At 36.0% G+C, this 20,072-nt stretch overlaps 1 protein-coding gene across 4 annotated transcripts in view; it reads right to left on the bottom strand.

Moving 5' to 3' along the window:
* Window positions 1-19,746, bottom strand: part of LOC103597875 (SWI/SNF-related matrix-associated actin-dependent regulator of chromatin subfamily A containing DEAD/H box 1) — a 57,280-nt gene extending 37,534 nt beyond the window's left edge. For 2 of the 4 annotated variants that reach the window (XR_551148.1, XR_551149.1), the window contains exons 1-3: window positions 19,621-19,729; window positions 18,766-19,006; window positions 2,737-2,914 (exon numbers count right to left, since the gene is read on the bottom strand). Coding sequence is in view for 2 of the 4 variants with exons in the window: in XM_008581743.1 (XP_008579965.1) it covers window positions 2,737-2,914; window positions 18,766-18,955 (368 nt within the window). In the remaining 2 variants the exon portion in view is untranslated. Of the gene's footprint in view, window positions 1-2,736; window positions 2,915-18,765; window positions 19,007-19,282; window positions 19,509-19,620 lie in introns of those variants that run through there. The other 2 variants (XM_008581743.1, XM_008581742.1) reach the window with 2 other exon arrangements.
* Window positions 19,747-20,072: the final 326 nt, after the last annotated feature.

Raw genomic sequence — 20,072 nt, 5'->3', positions numbered from 1 at the left:
ATGCCAGTTAGAATATCACCACTTTGCAACCATGATTGTCAAAAATGAATCAGGCAAAATGATTAGATGCTAAAATTACTGGGTGGAAGTTGGCTAGAGAACAGGATCATTAACCAGTCTCAAAGTCTCTCTACAGATTACTTAATCATTACAAAGAGAAATGGTAACTTTATAGGAGAAATCTGGCAGAAACTATGTTTACTGAGTGGTCAAAGTTCACTTCACCAATAATGGGACAAATGGATATCATGTGCCTCTTAATACAGTACACTGAGAAGGACACAACATTGTTTATGCGGTATTCCTCCCATTTAACCTAAATTTAATTATGAAGAAACATCAAGTCAACCCAAATTTAGAGGCATCCTAAAAAAAATTGGCCTGTTCTCTTCAAAAGTCAGTATCATGAAAAACAAAAAGGGCTGAGAAGCTGTTTTGGATTAAATTATATTAAAGAGATATGACAAACCAAATCTAATTTATGGTCTTGGAGAAAAAATTATTGTAAAATATTACTCAAAATATGGTCCACGGTTTCAGTCCTCCAACTCCAACTGTACCAGAAGGTAAAATAACTACATTACTAAGCACAACAGCTGATTTTTTTCTTTTCCCAATGCAAGACTTTCTTGGTGAAGGTATTAGTACCATGATTTACATTCTAGAGCATATTCCTTATTTACAAACCAGAACTTTGAGTAGCAATGCTATAATGGACATTGCTGAGACAAGTGGTAAAATTGAAACATGGACTGTATACTAGATAACAGTATCATATTGATGTAAATTGTTATTTCTGAATTTAAAATACTACTGTTACTATGTAAGTAAATGAATAATCTTGTTCTTAAATCAATGTGAAAGTATTGAAGGCAAGTGGTTCAGTAATAACTGAATAATTAATGTTATAATAAAGCAAATGTGGGGAAATGTTAACAATGGGTGATTCTTCTCGAAAGGACTGTGGGAGTTGATTACATTATTTTTATAGTTTTTCTATAAGTTAAAAAAAATTTTTGAAATAAAAGTTAAAAAAAAAAAGGGTGTGTGTGCTAATATATCCATTTTCTCAGGATTAACTATGCAGAATGTTCACTGTTTTTCATTTTGAAATGAATTTCAGAATAAGGCATGTTTATAATGGCTTTGTTTGAAAAATTCAGTTTAAGAAGAAGTCCTCATCTTATCATCAGCAGTAGACAGTCCTGATCTCTCACTTTTTGCAACACTTTCTTCACTTAGCTTCTAGAAGACCACATAACCTTCTGACTTTTCTCTTACCTTAATGGCTGCTCTCTCTCAGAACCTTCTACAGAGTTCTTCTCATCTCCCTGATCCTAAAATCCAGAGTTCAGAGTTCCCCTGGCTTAAGTGTTCAACCAATACATCTTCTCTTCTCTTGCTGTACACATTAGTGTCCCTTAGTCATTTTAGACATGCAACCTAGACTACTCCCTAGAAATCAAATGTCACAAATACAATTACTTACTTGACATCTCCACTTAGATGTCTAAGAGTCTTCTCAATCACAGCATGTTCAGGCCTGAACTGTTGACTTTTCTTCACAAGGTGTTCCCCCACCCCGATTAGAAAGTCTTCCTTATCTCAGTAAATAGGAACTCCATCCTTTCAGTTAGTTACTCAGGCAAAAAATCTTAGGGTCATTTTTGATTCCTTTTTTCCCACCCCACATGAAATCTGTCAACAAATCCTCGCTACTCTACCTTCAAAGTATGTCCAGAATCTAACCACTTCTTATCCCTTAAACATGCATTATCATGGTATAAGTCTCCATCATTTTTTGCTGGGTTATTACAATATTCACGCTTCTACTACTGCTCCCCTATAGCCATAAAGACCTTTTGAACATCTCAGTCCGATCATTTCACTCCTCTGCTCAATATTCTCCATGGACTTCCCATCTTATTGAGAATAAAAACCAAAAAGCCTACAGACCTAACATGATTAAGCCCTTCTCTACCTCATCCTTTACACTGTGACCTCAAACCCTTCACTCTGAATCACTTGCCTCCCACTTTCCTCAAAAACACCAGGCATAATACCACCTTCAAGGTCATTGTTGAACATGCTATTCCCAATGCCTAGAATATGCTTTCCCCCATAACGACATGGTTCACTTTCTTACCTGCTTTAAGTCTTTATTCCAGCATCACCTTTCAATGAAGCCTTTCCAAACACGCTCTATAGAAACCATGCCCTGGCCCAGAACTCCCTATTTCTCTTTTGCCCATTAACTTATTCTTTGACATACTACATGTCTTATTTGTTTACTACCTTTCTACCTGACTGGAATATAAGTTCTGTGAGGGCAGGGATTTGGGGCTTGTTTGTTCACTGCTGTACTCCTAATCGTAAAATAGTACCTAGCTAATAGAATGTGCCCAATAGATATACTAAAATGATTTGACTCACGGACTGAAGAATAAATCATAAAGCAGTTATAGATGATCAAAGGTACTAGTTGAAATAATTTTCCTACCTATGGAGGATTTAAAAAATTAAATATCTGCTCTCACTAAGCCTTTTATTGAAAATCATCCAGAAAACACACACACACATTATACCTTGCCATGTTTACATGTTAGGGAAAAATAACCAAGATGTGGTTGAGAAAGGCATAAAAAAAGAGAAGTCATCAAAAGATTTCAAATTAAGTAACCTTTTCGTGAAAAATCTCTTGATGTGGAAATATAATGAATCTATTAAGTGGCTTACACTATAATCACTGTGTCTTTGTTGAATTTTTTCTCTTGAGCTGTATTGGAGCAATTTGGGGAAACAACATCTTCACTATCAGAAGACAAATCAATATACTGTATTCCTCTTTGATTCTTGAAATATGATATACTTGATTTTCTTTCATTATCTGGAGTTTCTGGAACACTAGAATCTTCTGCAAAAGAAAAAAAGAAGAAAGGCATTTTGATCAACTTGAAAATAAAACAAATTTGTTTTTGATAATTACAATCATGGATTAAAAATCTCTAATTTTATTACCTTTTTCCATTCTAAAACCAAAAATTCCTATCACTTTTTAAATAAAAAATTAATAGTCAAACCAGGGCTGAGGCAAAATGATTTTCTATTTTACAGGTTGCAAGACCTTAGTGGAAACTGCAAAACACACATAGGTTTGTGTTTTATATTCTAATCCTTTTCTCTGTGCTTTTATTTTCTATTTCTTGGTTCTTGCCTGAGACAGCATGGACACCAGAGCCCAAAAAGACTCACATTCCAATTCAGTCCTAGTCTTGTTACTTAAATCTGTCTAAGCCTTAGTTTCCTCATCTGTAAAATACAGATACTAACAGTCACAGAGCTAATAGGCATATAAAATCAGATGATATACGTAAAGCATTTAGTTCAATAACTGGCACATAGCCACCATCCCATAAATATTAGCTTTTATGTACATGTTGATATTATGGGCTGAATTATGTCCCCTTCCTGCCCCCATTCATATGCTGAAGTCCCAACCACCAGTACTTCGATATAACTCTATTCGGAGACAGGTCCTTTAGAGAGGTAATTATTATTAAATGAGGGCATAAAGGTAAGCCCTATGTGACTGTAGGTTAAAATAAGGTATATAGGTTGGGCTCTTGTCCAATATGACTGGTTAACTTATAAGAAAAGGGACAGACATGAGGGATGCAAAAAGAAGAAAGGCATTATGAAGACATGGTAGGAAGGCAGCCACTTTCCAAGCTAAGGAGGGAGGCCTAAGAAGAAACCTGCCAACAACTTGGACTTCTAGCTTCCAGAACTGTGGGAAAATAAATCGCTGTTACTTAAGTCACCCACTTTGTGGTACTTGGTTATGACAATCCTAGAAAACTAATACAGTTGGTATCATCTATCTGTGTAAAACAAGTCAGTAAAGTATTATACCAAGATCTCTTCTCTCTGAGGGGTGAGTTCCAAAATTATTCTCCCTTCTCCCAATAAAGCCACCTTTTTCTTTTATATATTCTAGGAGGAAGAGATCAGATTTAAGGAATTCATAATAAAGTAAAAATAGTGCACTGGTCTAGTGAGTTAATTAATTTTAAAAAGCAATAACCAGATAAATATTTAGTTGAAAGGCAAAAATAGCTGCCATTAACTACTTTCTAGGTCATTATCAAATCCTCAAGTATAATAAACATTTAGTTCTCATCACAGCTCCAAGGGATACATAATATATCACCATTTTAGAGATAAATCAAAGTTTAGAGAGAAAAAGTAACCTGCCTGAAGTCATAAAGGAAGAAGTAGCAGATCTGAAATCTGAGTCTGAGCCTCTCCCACAGAGGGTCACAAAAATATCGTAATCATTATTATGAGGTTCACATGCCATATTTGTTAATAACATTAACCAAGTACTACCTAACTACTATTTGCTCTGGAGGGCACCAGAACACGAATATTTCTTTACTTCCTACAATGCAGTCCTAGCAACAACACTGAAAAGCAAATCATATTTTCCCCAAAAGAACAGTTTTATAAACATTGAGTGCAGCCTGGGTGACGAACTGTATTGGAATTATCACAGCTATGTTAACTGCCATAAATATGAAGACAACTAAAAATTCTGATAGTTACGTGAAGTAATTACAGTCCAACTCCTATAAAATAAACACAAGGGTACACGGACTCTGATTTTGCAAAGTGTTCCTGATGTATCACAAATCATACATACATAAAACTAAAAATTTACATCTTTACTGTATCAAAAATTTGACCTAAAGCTAAATGCATTATCAGCTGAATACTTTAATAAAAATGTCTTACTTTCTGATACTTCAGGGCCTATAGAAAAATGATTTAAATTGTACAATTTTCTTTAAAAAGCCTCCTTATTCAAAATGAATAATAATCTTTCGAAAACTAGACATTTAAATGCTTAGCTGTTGAAGGTCTAAAATTTGTATTATTATTATTATTATTATTATTATTATTATTATTATTATTATTGTTATTTTTCCCAGTGGCTGGCCAGTACATGGAAGTCTAAAAATTTTATTAGTGAAGATTAGGAAAATTAGAATTTCCTGAATATGATTCTATAGTCACCTTTTCTCCCCTTATTTTATACAGAGTGTAGTACAAAACACATGGATAAGACATGCCAATTTTAAAAATTAACCATTAATGTGCTTAGTTAACAGAACAGAAAAAGAGTAAAGGATAAAGAATAAACTTTGGCTTACTCCCCAGCATGTACTCAAATACATAAAAGAGCTTTCACCAGATATGCAATATACATTAAACATGTATTCTGTACTGAACTAAATGGCATCCTCACAGCCCAATGGGCAAGTAATTAACAAAGAAAATGGTTAGTATAATATGGGGTCAGGGAAAAGTTATGACACAATATCTCAAACTCAGGACCCCTTCTTACTCTTAAAAATTGAGGGCCCCAAAGAGTGTTTGCTTATGTTGGTGATATCCACGATACTTACCATATTAGAAAGCAAAATGTTTAAATATTTATTAAAAAAACCAAATTCTTTATCTATTAATGTAAATAACATATATTTATGAAAACTATATCCTCCCAAATAATTTTCTGAGAAGAGTGGCATTGTTTTACATTTTTGAAAATCTCTGATTTAATAGAAGATAGGGGGATTCTCATATCTGTTTCTGCATTTAATTTATTTCAGTATATTGTTTTCGTCTAGATTTATGGAAAAAATCATGCTACAGTTATGTAGATGGAGAAGGGAGGAGTATTTTCATAGTCATTTTAGATTACTGTAGATATTATTATTTAATACTAAACCAAAACTTGACAGGCAGTAAGTAATTTCTTAAAGGTTAGTTGCAATGTGGAATCTGAAACTGCATGAAAAAACATTTTGCATTCTGTTACACTGAAACGCACTGGTCTATCTTACACTTTAATGGACCTTTAACTCATGCATTATTCTGTAACACTTCCAGAAGAGTAATGCCATCTTCCAAATGTTGACCCATTTCATGATGTTACATCCAAAAAATTACATTTGTTAATATCACCACTGATCTCATTAGAAATGTCTAAGTATCTGAAAGCTATCAAATTCACAGCTGTGGATGCTAGTTTTCCAAAATTCAAACTTGCCTTTGAAAACTGGAATTTTATCACTGGCAATAAATACCGTGTAGCGTTCTTTGATATCACTTTGTTCATTTTTTTTTTTTTTCGTGACCAGTAACGGGATCGCAACCCTCGGTGTCGCGCCCACACCGTGCTCAACCAGTGAGCGGACCGGTCTCTATATGGGATCCGAACCCTCAGCGGGAGCGCCACCACGCTCCCAAGTGCCACACTCTACCGAGTGCGCCACCAGGCTGGCCCCACTTTGTTCATTTTTGAGAAAATATCTGCCAAATACCTAAGTCTCTATAACCACAGTTTACCAGTCATTCTTTAAAGTAAAAATGGTGTTGTATGAAAAAAATGACTAGCTAACTCAAAGCAATTGCTCAAATGCTTCCCCTTGAGATAATTGTTGTACTGTGGTATACAAAGGGTACTTCACATTTAAAAAGACATCTCATAAGTTGAAATTTAATAAAAAGAATAATTTGTTTTGCTTCATCAAGGACTTTTTAAGTGAAACTGGCATTTACAAAATTTTAAGAATACAATGACTTTGAGAACAGTTTGGAGCATCGCCTTAATTCATGCTTAATTCATTCTACCATTGCTTTTGCACCATCAGAGCAAATATCAATAGAGAAAAGGAGAGTAATGTCAATATAATTATGACAATAGTTTTGACCTTATGGACACCCTGAGAGACTCTGAGGGACCCCCCCTCCAAAGGTTCACAGACCACTCTCTGAAAACTGATGGGCGCCATACAAGTTTATTTATGAAATATAAACTTTCCAATATAGTCAATAATCTAGAATTAGAATAGTGCTGAACACTTAGATTTGTTCATCCAGACTATTTTTAGAAATAAGCAACAGCAAAAACAGCTAAGAGCCAATGGCTAAAAAGACATTCTTGATGCAATGATTCTTTTTGAACCAAACCTAAGAAGTGCTTTTAAGCAGCATCATAAAGGAGACAGGAAGCAAAAAAGAAAAACACAAAAATGGAGGAAAGAACAGGGAAAAGCAGAAACAATTATGAAGAAAAGACATCTGCCACTACTCAATTCTGACATATGCTGATTGCCTTTTGTGTTTAAGGTTCTGTTCCAGGAGGTGGGGGATATAAAGAAATAAAAGGCAAGCTATGGTTCACCTTGTTCTAAAGAAACTAATAGGAGCCAAGTAGCCATGTATGCAAATAACTATGTTATGAGACATAATTTGTGCCAGGAGAGAGGAATAAGCAAAATGCAAAATGAACATGAGGGAAAACAGCCTGTCCTTCCATATACAAGCAATTAAAAAAGCTATCTTGTTTTAAAGACAGAAGATGATATTTTCTCATTACCATATGCAAGAAGACTCCAAGTCTCCAAGAAGTAATTCCAAATGATATTTCCCATTAGTGGTATACACAAGAGACAATTTTATATCCCAAGTTTTTCCAGTACCTTTGTACCTATTCTCATATCTAAGTTTACCATGAAACAAAATAAACATTCAAGCCTACAATGATTTTGCTGTTCAAGTGGTCCAAAATCAACACTTACACAAAAACAAAAACACTGCTGGGAGATTATGAATTCACAGAAAAAGTTTAAATCAATTTGATAATACATAAATAAAGGCAATCTCACCAAGTAAAATAAAAACACACAGACCTTTACACCTATCCTGCAGACTTACTAAAGCCTGCACTTTTTGGTATTTTAATCACATATTGCTCTATACTGTTCAATCTAGCATGGCAACTGATTTTCAAGGTATTTCCTCTAGATACCAACTAAAACACATCATATATTTGTCCTTTTAAAAGGGTTATTACCAAAAAGGTATATTGTAAAATCTGGACAGCCTTAATTTGAATGTCACAGTAGACAGGGAAATACTTTTAGCTTCTTAAAAAAGATAAATCAAACTCTCTCTCTGATGAAAGCTCTAGTAAAGAGGCTGACAGTTAATTTAGTTGGTTAGAGCTCTGTGTTGATAATAGCAAGGTCAAGGGTTTGGATTGCCATACTAACCAATGGCCCCCCAGAAAGAAAGAACACACTAAATACAAGATGAAATGAGAAGAAGCCTGGCCGGTTAGCTCACTTGGTAGAACATGATGCTGAGAACACCAAGATCATGGGTTCAGATCCTCATACCCACCAGCTGCCGACAAAAAAGGAACGAACATTTCAGGTTTAAGCCAAAAGAAAGGGTAAAGACTTAAATTTTAAAAATGTAAAGAAAAAGAAAGTCATGTTATTAATATGGGACAAGACAAAGCATTAAACTTTTGAGAGGTACTTTTTAACAACAGCAATTTTATGTATGTTTTTATTCCTAAAAACAGAACTGACATATCTCAACTGTACAGTAATAATAAAATGCATTCACACTACAGGATATATATGGCAAAGAGTCAACAGAGACAAATATGAAGTTTTAACTCTCTTCTCTCAGCTCTTAATAAGGCAAAGAGCACAAAAATAAATAAGATGTAGAACATTTTTACAAATGTTTTTGATTGGGACCCACTATAAGAGACAAATTTTAGATTATGACCCTAAACACACAAATTGTTAGACAGGTATAACTGAAACAAAAGTTTCAGAAGCTCTTACTATAAGTGATAACTTTTGATAATTTTCTATTTATTCTATTTCATTAAAAATTATAGCTAGGGCCAGCCCCGTGGCTCACTCGGGAGAGTATGGCATTGGGAGCGCTGAGGCCATGGGTTCGGATCCTATATTGGGATGGCTGGTGCGCTCACTGGCTGAGCATGGTGCGGACCACACCGTGCTGAGGGTTGTGATCCTCTTACGGGTCAATAAATAAATAAATAAATAAATAATTATAGCTATATAGTGTATATTTAGTCGGGACCCCCAAAATTTATTTATGACACAATAAATGTTTGTAATCCACAGTTTGAAAAATAATAATAAAACACATCTATTATTTAGCGTACAATTAAATCTATCCTTAGATTATATCTTCTTTTCAAGCACCCTTGGAATTTATACAGAAATTAATTTAAATTAGGTCACAAAGAAAATCTCAGCAAATACCCCAAGGCAGAAATACTACAGACCACATTTTCTGGTCACAAAACAATGAAATGAGAAGTAAATATTAATAAAAACATGCAATCAAAATTTCTTCCACTTGGAAATTTTAAAAAAGGGGGAAAAAAACTCCACAGAAACCACTTCTAACCAACTTTCAGGTCAAAGAGGAGAAAAAAGAACAAAAACACATTAAAATTTAGGATATACCATATATATTATAATACTACAACAACTAAAATAATCTAGTAAACTAATATTATAGAAACAGATTAATGGCCCAAAAGATACAAATATACAGTCATGTGCGCACAAAGATGCATCAAAGGTCAATGATGGACCGAATATATTGCAGTGGGTATATAGCCTAGGTCTACAGTGGACTATATTATCTAGGTTTGTGTAAGTTCACTCTATGATGTTCTCAAAATGATGAAAGTGCCTAATGATGCATTTCTAACAACATATCTTCATTTCTCAGAAGGTATCCCTGTAGTTAAGCAATGCTTGACTGCAGGAATATAGTCTAGGGCTGCATTTAAAAAAATAAAAGCACTATTCATATTATAGAAAATGTTAGTCTCACTGTATTGTGTATGTTCATGTCATATCAGATAGTATGGTCTGTATGTTCATGTCCCCCCAAAATTCATATTGAAGCATAATCTTCAATGTGTTATTAAGAGGTGGGGCCTTTTGGAGGTGATTAGGTTATGAGGGCTCTACCCTCATGAATGGGATTAGTGCCCTTATAAAAGAGGTCCAATGATGCTTGTTCTCCCCTTCCACCATTTGAGGACACATAGAAGGAACTACCTGTGAGGAACAGGCCATCACAAAATACTGAATCTGCTGGCACCTTGATCTTGGACTTCCCAGCCTCCAGAAATGTGAGCAATAAATTTCTGTTGTTTACAAATTACCCAGTCTAAGGTATTTTCTTAGCATGTTCAGCTGAGACATCAAGAATACTATGTGTAACTAAGTACTAAAGAAACAACCACAATCAGAACAGTGAAAGATCCAGAAATTATATCATACTAGAAATAACTTTAAAAATAAATGGCATTGGGCTGGCTGGTTAGCTCACTTGTTGAAAGTGCAGTGCTGATAATACCAGGGTCAAGGGTTTTGATTCTTGTACTGGACAGCTGACAAAAAATAAAAATAAATGGTTTGATCAGTTTTGAAGACTTTGACTAAAAAAAAAAAAGGTGTTGAAAAAACCAAGAGTGTAAAATAATGACAGACTAGAATTACCCTGTTTTCACAGAGCGTTTTATAAAACCGTGATTCCTACACTTGGTTTATCAACATTTGTGATACTGTGAAATATATATTTGGTCTTCATCCTTATTTCCTGGCATACAGCTCCTAAAATCCTTGGAATATCTAAAGCGATAAGAGTGTCTTCTGCATGTTAATTAGATGACCTGGCTGGGGACCCATAGATAGTTTCTAGATGGGGGAATGGTCGCCGAAAAGATCAAGGCATGATTAGAGGGCTGGGACTTTCAGCCATACCACCAACCTAAATTCCCATGGGAATTTAGACTATAATGATGACAGATTAACGTAAGAAAAAGGACTTTTCGGGGCCGGCCTGTGGCTCACTCGGTAGAGTGCGGTGCTGATAACACCAAGGCCACGGGTTCGGATCCCATATAGGGATGGCCGGTTCGCTCACTGGCTGAGCGTGGTGCTGACAACACCAAGTCGAGGGTTAAGATCCCCTTACCGGTCATCTTTTAAAAAAAAAAAAAAGAAAAAGGACTTTTCAATAAATGGTTCTGGGACAACTGACAGGTCAGTAATGTGACTGGTGAATGCAAAAAAGAAAAACGTATCACTATTTCTTTAGTACTTATAAAGAAATAAATTTCAGATGAAGTTTAAAGTTAAAAATCAACATAAGGGGCTGGCCGGTTAGCTCAGTTGGTTAGAGCATTCTGCTGTTAACACCAACGTCCAGGGATCTATCCCCGTACTGGCCAAAAAAGAAAAAATAACCAAAAAAACCCTCATAAAACCCACGAGATACCATCTCACACCCATTAGGTTGGCTATTATCAAAAACACAGAAAACATTTGGATCTCCATACTGGCCAGCTGAAAAAAAAAAAAACCAAAACAAACAAACAAACAAACAAAAAAACCCTGTGTTGGCGAGGAAATTGGAATCCTATGCTCTATTGATAGGAATGTAAAATGGTGCAGCTGCTATATAAAACAGTATGGAATTTCCTCAAAAAATTAAAAATAGAATTATCATATTATCAGCAATTCTACTCTTAGTATATAACCAAAAGAACTGATAAGCAGAATCTGGAAAAGATTTGTACATTGATGTTCTGAGCAGCACTATTCACAATAGCCAAGAGATAGAAGCAAGCTTAGTGTCCATTGATGAATGAATGGATAAACAAAATGTGGTATTTACATATAATGGAATATTATTCTGCCTTAAAAGGGAAGGAAATTCTGATATATGCTACAACATGGATGAACCCTGAGGACATTATGCTAAGTGAAATAAGCCAGTCAAAAGGATAGTGTATGATTCCACTTTTTTAAGGTAACTAGAACAGTGAAGTTCTATTTGACAGAAAGTACAAGGCTGGTTGCCAGGGACTAGGGGGAGCAGGCAAAGGGGAACAGACATACGATAGGTATAGAGTTTTAGTTTTGCATGATGAAAAGAGTTCTCAGCATTGGTTGCACTAAAATGTGAATGTACTGAACTGAATGTACTGAACCCTACTAAACTGTACACTTAAAAATGGTTAAGATGATAAATTTTATCTCATGTATATTTGACCACAATTTAAATCCTAACCCCAAAGGTGATGGCATTAGTGCCCTTATAAAAAAGGCCAAGACCCCTCACCCATATGGCCATGTGAGGATACAGTGAAAAGATCATTAGACACCAAATCTGTTGGTACCTTGATTTTGGACTTTCCAACTTCCAGAACTATGAGAAGTAAATTTCTGTTGTTTATAAGCTACCCAGTCTATGGCAGTTTGTTATAGCAGCCCTAATGGACAAAGACATGGAATTAAAATAAATAAACAAAAACTTACAAGTTATTTATCAGAAAAGAGACATTTACCAGAAAAAGAGAAAAACATAAAGGAACACAGAAAAACCAAATGGCTAATGCATATATGAAAACATACTTAACCTTAAAAATAAAGAAAAAAAATAAAGCAACATCTCATACTGCCCCACACCAGAGCAAACTGTGGTCCCAAACCACTGCCTAGTCTCTGTGCCTGTAGGCTGCTGGCAGGTCCCACATTGGAAAAAAATAAATAAATAAAGCAACAATAAGATACTTTTGCCTATTAGCCTGTTAAAGATTAAAAAGGTTTTGCGATATCTTACCCAGGTATGAAAAAGCAGATATCAGAAAACCAAGCTGTTGTCTGGTGCAAAGTAGTAAAACTTTTGTGTAGGGTGATTTGACAATAACTAAAATAATACTTATAGTCTCTTTAATCTGACAATTCCATTTTCAGGAATTTTTCCACAGATTATACACATACAAAAATATCTATGTAAAAGAATGGTCACTATAGCATTCTTTTGATACAAGAAAAAACTGAAGAAAAAGCCCAAAACAACTAATGACCATTAACAGGAAACTATATGAATTATAATACATCTCTAAGTCATTCTGTAGTCACTTAAAAAATTTGAGGTATAGTATTTGTATATGGACTGAGACGGAAAGCATTAAGACAATCTTTTTAATTAACAGTAAGTTACATTTTAATACGTATGTAATACAATGCTATTTTTATTTAAAAATCAAAATAAAAACCTGGACTATATACACAGAGAAAAAATATCTAGAAAAATAAACATGAAAACTAAACAAGGATCAAGGAAGATTCTGCATTATACAATGCTGTATTGTTTAACTTTTTATGTAACATTTTGTTATGAAGAAAATAATAGCTAAGCATGGCAAGTAAAAAATGTAGTTTAGGAAAACACAGACAAAAGATGTACATTTAAATGCACTTAAGATTTTTACTTATGAGTACTTATTATACTTACTATCAGACAATTCAGCACTAACCCTGTTACTAAGCACTGCTTTTCAACTAACATTAGTAGACATTAAGAAACCAGAATGACTATCTACAGATACTGTGATGATTCACATTTTGGCCACACACACTTAAAAACACTGAGTATCGCCCAATGGTTACAGAACTGTGAATCTAAAATGATACATATAGCTTCATCATTCAAAGGATCATATCCATTTTACTGTTGACAAGGACAGCAGAGAACTTCTAGGCAAGGGAGACAAAAAGTGAAATCCAAAAAAGTGATTTCTTACCCAAGATCATGCAATCTGTATGTGGCAGAGCAATGCTGTCTGGAATTCTTTTTGATAACTGGTATAATTCTTAAAATGTCTCGCTTATTAACAACTTATTTCAACATGACAACCACCTTGAAGTGGCAACCACTTCAGAGGACTGAATCTATATCACCAAGAAATAAATTCATCAAGCATACACTAGAACTTTCCTCTATTCCTACGTCAAAATGATCTATGAACCCATCTATTTTTATCTCCTTCAATATTTCCCCCCCAGGTAAAGTGTGTCTCTATTCCTTTGCACAGTTAAACAGTATAACTGTGCTTCAGTTCCCATTCCCTTCATGCCTCTCTTCAGATACCTCCCTCCCTTCATCCTTTCCCTCTCCACTAGCTTCTTTTCCTTGGATATCAAACATGCTCAATTTTGAACAAACCTGAAATATCTTTTCTTGATATGGCCTCCCTATCAAGCTGTTTTCTCTTTTTCCCTTCTTGAAAGAATGTTCTCCCCATCTTCTAACCATTCTACTGAAACTGTTAAAGGTTAATAGTAACTTTTAATTTCCAAGGAAACTGGTCTTTGATGAGTCTCATCTAACTTGACTTCTCTACAGCACTTGATATTGATCACTACCTACCAAGCTGAAAACTCTTCTTTCTTTGGCTTCCAGGATACTATCATTTTCTATGACTATTCTAGTCATCCTCTATATCTCTCACTGTTTACCCCGCCTTTGTCAATCATCACATGTTGATGTTTCTTACTGTACATCCTGCTTAGGACATTTTTTGCTAACTAACACAGTGATGACTCCCAAGTTGATTTCTCAGGTTCAGACCACTCTTTGAGCTTCTAGCTCTAATGTTCAATCATCTACTACCTTGCTACTGAAATATGATAGGTAATGCAAACTCAACATGTTTAGCACCTTTCTCCTATACCTACCTCCTAATTCAGTTGATAGTGGCAATCACCCAGCTGACCAAAAAAGGAACATATGCATTTCCTCTAAATCCTCCGTATTCAACTAACTGATCACCAAATACCATTAAGTATGGGCCATATAAAATTCCCCTAAACTGGGGGCCGGCCCGGTGGCACACTGGATAAGTGCGCTGCTTGGGAAGCGCGGCGGCGCTCCCGCCCGAGGGTTCGGATCCCACATACAGACCGGTTCCCGCTCACTGGCTGAGCGAGGCGCGGGAGCAACACCGAGGGTTGCAGTCCTGTTGCCGGTCCCCGGTCCGGTACGGGGGCAACACTGAGGGTTGGGATCCGTTGCGGGACCCGGAAAAAAACAAAAAAAAAAAAAAATTCCCCCAAAACTCCTTCCTTTTTCTTTCCCCTAATTTTGGAAAAAAACAAAAAAAAAAAAAAATTCCCCCAAAACTCCTTCCTTTTTCTTTCCCCTAATTTTGGAAAAAAACAAAAAAAAAAAAAAATTCCCCCAAAACTCCTTCCTTTTTCTTTCCCCTAATTTTGGAAAAAAAAAAAAAAAAAAAAAAAAAAAAAAAAAAAAAAAAAAAATTCCCCTAAACTGCTTCCTCTGTCATTTCCCTACATTTGGTACAGTACCAAATAAGATCCATTCTCCCTGGCATAGCATATAAAGGCCCTTCTCAATCCAGCAGTTTAAATTTCTTTTGGCTTTATCTATATTGTCAAAACTTCCTCCTCCATAGATAATCCTCCTCTCCCCACCCTCCATACACATACCACAGATTCTTCAAGGCAACATGTATTTTCAACCCTTTCATGATTTGTTCAACCAATAAACAATAACTTCATTGTTTAGAGTCCACTTCAAAGGTTATCTCTCTGACTTTTCATAATCCTCCCCAGGAAGAATGGATAATTTAATCATTTGTGAGTCACAGATTGTGACCCTACTTTGCTTAATATTTTCCCTTATTATAGGATTTATTACATCACACTATTTTAACTACATATCTACGTGTCCTTTCCTCCTGATGCTCCTTGAGGATCCTCTTTTATTCCTATTATTTTAAATGCATAAGGCATTGTAGGCTCTCTCCTCTCTCACTCATCTGCCATTATCCTAATCTCTCCAAACACTCTGTGCACCCAAAGTCAAAGAAAAAAGAGAAATAATGGGTAAATAACAATCATTGATAATACTGAGCACTGTGAAAGTAAAATAAATCGGGGGCACAAGTTAAGCGTATTCCCTCAAATCCAAAAGCTAATGTGAATTTAGATGGGCATTAGGGAGCCTGTGCTATACCAAAAGTACATTCAAGTATCCATGGCTAACGAGTGCCTGATGGCTAGGGAACTGTTTCAAGGTTATAAAAAGGTTGAAGGATATTAAAAAATACATATAAAGTATTAACATCACCCACTCATCATGCAATAATCCTTACTTCAACACATTTATTGAGGGCCTATTACATTCCAGTCACTGTTCTGAGCAATGGAGATAAACAGATGAAGAAGACAGATAAGGATGCTGCTTTCATGGATCTTACATTCTAACAAGGGAGACACAAATATATAATATAATGACAGATAATGATAAATACTATGAAGAAAAATACAGTAAAGCTGGGGGATGGGGGAGAGAAGAGGGGCTGCTATTTCAAAAAGAGTGATCAGGGAAGGCCTTCTAAACAAAAAGGTGACATTTCACTAAGACCTAATGAAATGAAAGAGCTCGGTTATATGCAAATATCAGCAGGAAGGTGTTCCAGGTAAAAGGAAGAGCAAATTGGAAGAAGCAAAGATGGGATGGGATCTTGCTTGGCATATTCAAGAAACAATGTGGCTGTGGCAAAGTAATTCAAGGAGAGTGGCAGGAAATAAAGTCTTAACTCACATCAGGTAAAATAACAGCATTCGTTGAAAACGAGTGATTACAGGAAATTTTGACTATATACAATTTCTGTCCTATAACCTGACTTTGACCCTAACACTCTACTGTAAATAAACTAATATAGTATTATCCCATAATGGCAGTATGAAATGTTACCATATGATGATAAAAGTAGTAAGGTCAATACTCTTATCCTACTGATGATTTGTCAATCTCCATCTCCAGTCCTGACCATCTCATCCTCTTCACAGGTCCAACACTCAATTTAGCATCCTTCCCTACTCCCCAAGTTGCTTTAGGAGCTGGGGGCAGGGCCTTGGTTTCTTATTTGAATTCTTAAAGGCATGCCCAATAGCTTATAATAGGTACTTCCTACCTATTCTGATGTACAGTACTAATCATTTATTTTTTCAGTTACTTAAACTAAAAGTCTTAACATTCATCTTATCTCATTCCCACCCAGATTAGTCTGAAAATCTCTCACATCTTTCTTCTCCATTTTTACTATCATCATTAAGCTCAGATTATAAGAGCGTCCGAAATGACTTCTCTCCCTACAAACCTTACCCTCTGTCAATGTACAGTACTCTATACTGCTAGACTGACTTTTTTTTTATAAAAGAACTTTCATTTTATCATTCTATCTATGAAGTCTTTAACGGATTCCTAGTACCTATAAAGTCTAAAGTTATCGGCCTTGGTTTTCAAAATTCTCCAAAATTCACAGAACCATTAACAAAAATAATTTTTTAAAGCAAAGCATGCCATTCCTACTAGAATGCGTTCTCACCATTCCTAGAACAAACTTAATTTTCATATTTCTCAAGACTGACCATGTGATTACTGAAGCAATCTCAGTTTCTAAGAGGAGCTTATGTATAAAAAGAAGTCCCAATAAACAGAAAAGGAGTGGAGTGTCCTTAGAAAGAAAAAAAAGTAAAGGAAAAAAACATCTGATTTGAAAAGGTAATTAAGAATTTCACATTACCAATACTGATAAACAAAACATTACATTGAAATCCAGTTTACAAAGTGCTTTTAGAAGTGAAAAAATTGTGGATCCCCAATTTTAAGTGAATTATTTAATCTAAGTACTCAAAATCCCATGCCTACACCTTGACCTTCCTTGTCTAACCACATAAGAAACAGATGAATATATTCACTGGAAAAACATTAAAGTACCTGGGTGTTCAGACATTAACCACAGCATTTGTTATGCAAATCAAGTATCTATTGAAAGAATGAACACAGGAATGTCACCCCTGGACTTAAAATCCTTCATTTGTTCCCTTTTGCATTTAGACAAGTTCAAAACTAAGACAAATCAAATCCGAAGACTCCTAACTACCTCTTAATCCAATCTACCAAATCATTCCACCAAGTTCCAATTATATTGAAGTATTTAAAAATGTTACTCTAATGATAACTTCTAGGGAATCTACCATCATTGTCACATTTAAATAGAAGCATGGCAGAAAAAGATACCAAGGGTGATACATACAAGCTTTCGGGCCACATTAATTTAAAAGCTGCTTGTGAGATACTGAGTTTTGCATAAAAAAAGTTCTTACTGAAAGAAATATTAAAATAAAACTTATAACATTCCTTTCACCTTTCATAAGAAACCATACAAAATAATGATTAAGAGTTTGTGTTCAGGAAGCAGACTGCTTCGAGTTGAGTTTGGACTCTACCAAGATCCTAACAAATTATCTTCTCTGGGTCTCATTTCTGCAAAATGTTGATAATAATACCTGTCTTGTAGAATTATTGTGCAAATTAAATGACAGAATGTGAAGCTCTTAGCTCTACTATGCCTAAAACGTAGAGCTCAAATATATTCCTCTAATTGTTAATTGTTCAACGAACACAGCATAGAACAAAAATATAAATTTATAATTTATTCTCAAATCCTATTATCTGTGATAATCTGCTGATATGGGTAAAAATGGTTCATTCACTATAAATAATACCAATTATGCATCTGCATTCTGGGGATATCCAGACAGTCAAATGGAGGCAATATCTGAATGTGCATAGGGATTGTCTTCACCTTGATCAATGTCTAGCCTCACAGTAGGTGATATTTTTTGAAGGAATACTGGAATGAATGAAAACGTTTGGCCAAATAACAGACTCAAAGCCTATCATGAGACTGAATCAGCTACATTTCTCTTCCAGTAGCAACCATTCTGACCTAAGGATGACTTAAATTCAGATTCAACTTCCATCAATGTGCCATTTTCCAAGAACTCTATATAAAAGTGAAGCAACACTCTGAATGGACATAGTACCTATTGACAGTCCCAAAGCTGTATTTAAAAGGGCACACTGGAGGACAATGCATCAAGAATAAAAATTAGAATACCTTCTGCCTTTCATCTTTTAAAAATATTCTTTGATGCCACATCAAATTGCAACATTGTAACTCACCTGTTTTTTCAGTTATATCTGAATCAGGGGTGTTTGCCCTGCTAACTTCTCCTTCAGCATTCTCCTCTTCAGCACTAAGAGAAATTGGCGAAGAAGGGCCAGGCTGGGAGGGTTGAGGGGTTGCTTCGGGCGCTTCCTCAATCTTATTCCTTTTCTCAAAGCGAAAACGGTCCAGATTGAAAAGATTCATATTGGTGTAGAAACCACCACCCCGGGGGGTAGGGGGATATAAATGAACTATCTGCAGGGGAAATAATAAAAGGAGGGAAAAAGGCTATGAAAACAACATAAAATACAAAGCCATAACATAGTTAATTTCCAAGGCAATAAAGGGCCCGCAAACGTGCCAGTGCCTCAGGACCTTTATGGCTACGCTTCATTGTTAGGCCACACCGATCAGAAGGCGGACAGGAGTGTATTTTAAAAGTTCTATTGCTTTTCACTCCCCTTCGTCCGTATCTCCCCCCTACCCTCCTTACTGAAACCACGAGCTGACCCTCGTGCAACCTCCTCTTACCCCAGCACGCTCAGGCACGTTCCCCAACCTAACCCCCCAGCGGGCCGCGCGCCCACCCACAGAGAGAGGCTCCCTGCACTACGGTGCCCCCTGCCTCGACAAAGGGCCTTCCAGGGCCCGCGCCACGACACTGCGGGGACACAAAGGGGCCAAAGAAGGGGAGCGGCGGAGGCCGTGCTGGCGGGCACCCGCCCGGAAGTTGACGCGGCGCGATCCCAGCTGAGAGGAAGCTGACAGGATTAAGAACGCACAGGATGGTTCAAAGGTGGAGAGAAAGCCTGAGCATCTTTTTTAACGCTCGCTCGCTCGCTCACTCACTCTCTTCCATAAGTACTTACGGCCTTGTAGCCTCAGTGCAATGTAACAAAGGTTGAAAAGAAAAAAATAATTCCTGGAGTGGGTCGACGGTAGCCGGGCGGGGACCTACCAAACGGCACGGAGAAACCTACCGAGCGCGTAGTGATGACGCAACACGCAACCCGTGCTTTTTTCTTCCCAAGAGACGCGAGCGGAAAAATGTCTAGGCGCGCGCTGTTGTCTTGGTAATTCGTACCGCCTCCTTGCCTGGTTCTAACGGTGGGATTATTCGGCACTTTTGTTCTGTGTCTCCAGGTTCGCTAGAGAGTCGTCAAATAGAACGATGACAGTAAATAACATCATAATATAATTAATATATATTTTATATATTATCAAATATGTTTAATATATAATGTAAACAGCATAATAATGATATTGTGCTAAATGTTTTAAGTGTATAATCTCAATCCTTACAAAATCTGTTTTTACAAAA

This window comes from Galeopterus variegatus, unplaced genomic scaffold (genome assembly GCF_000696425.1).
Source record: "Galeopterus variegatus unplaced genomic scaffold, G_variegatus-3.0.2 Scaffold2450, whole genome shotgun sequence".
NCBI classification, from domain to species: domain Eukaryota; kingdom Metazoa; phylum Chordata; class Mammalia; order Dermoptera; family Cynocephalidae; genus Galeopterus; species Galeopterus variegatus.
This window is presented reverse-complemented; position numbering and strand designations above follow the sequence as displayed.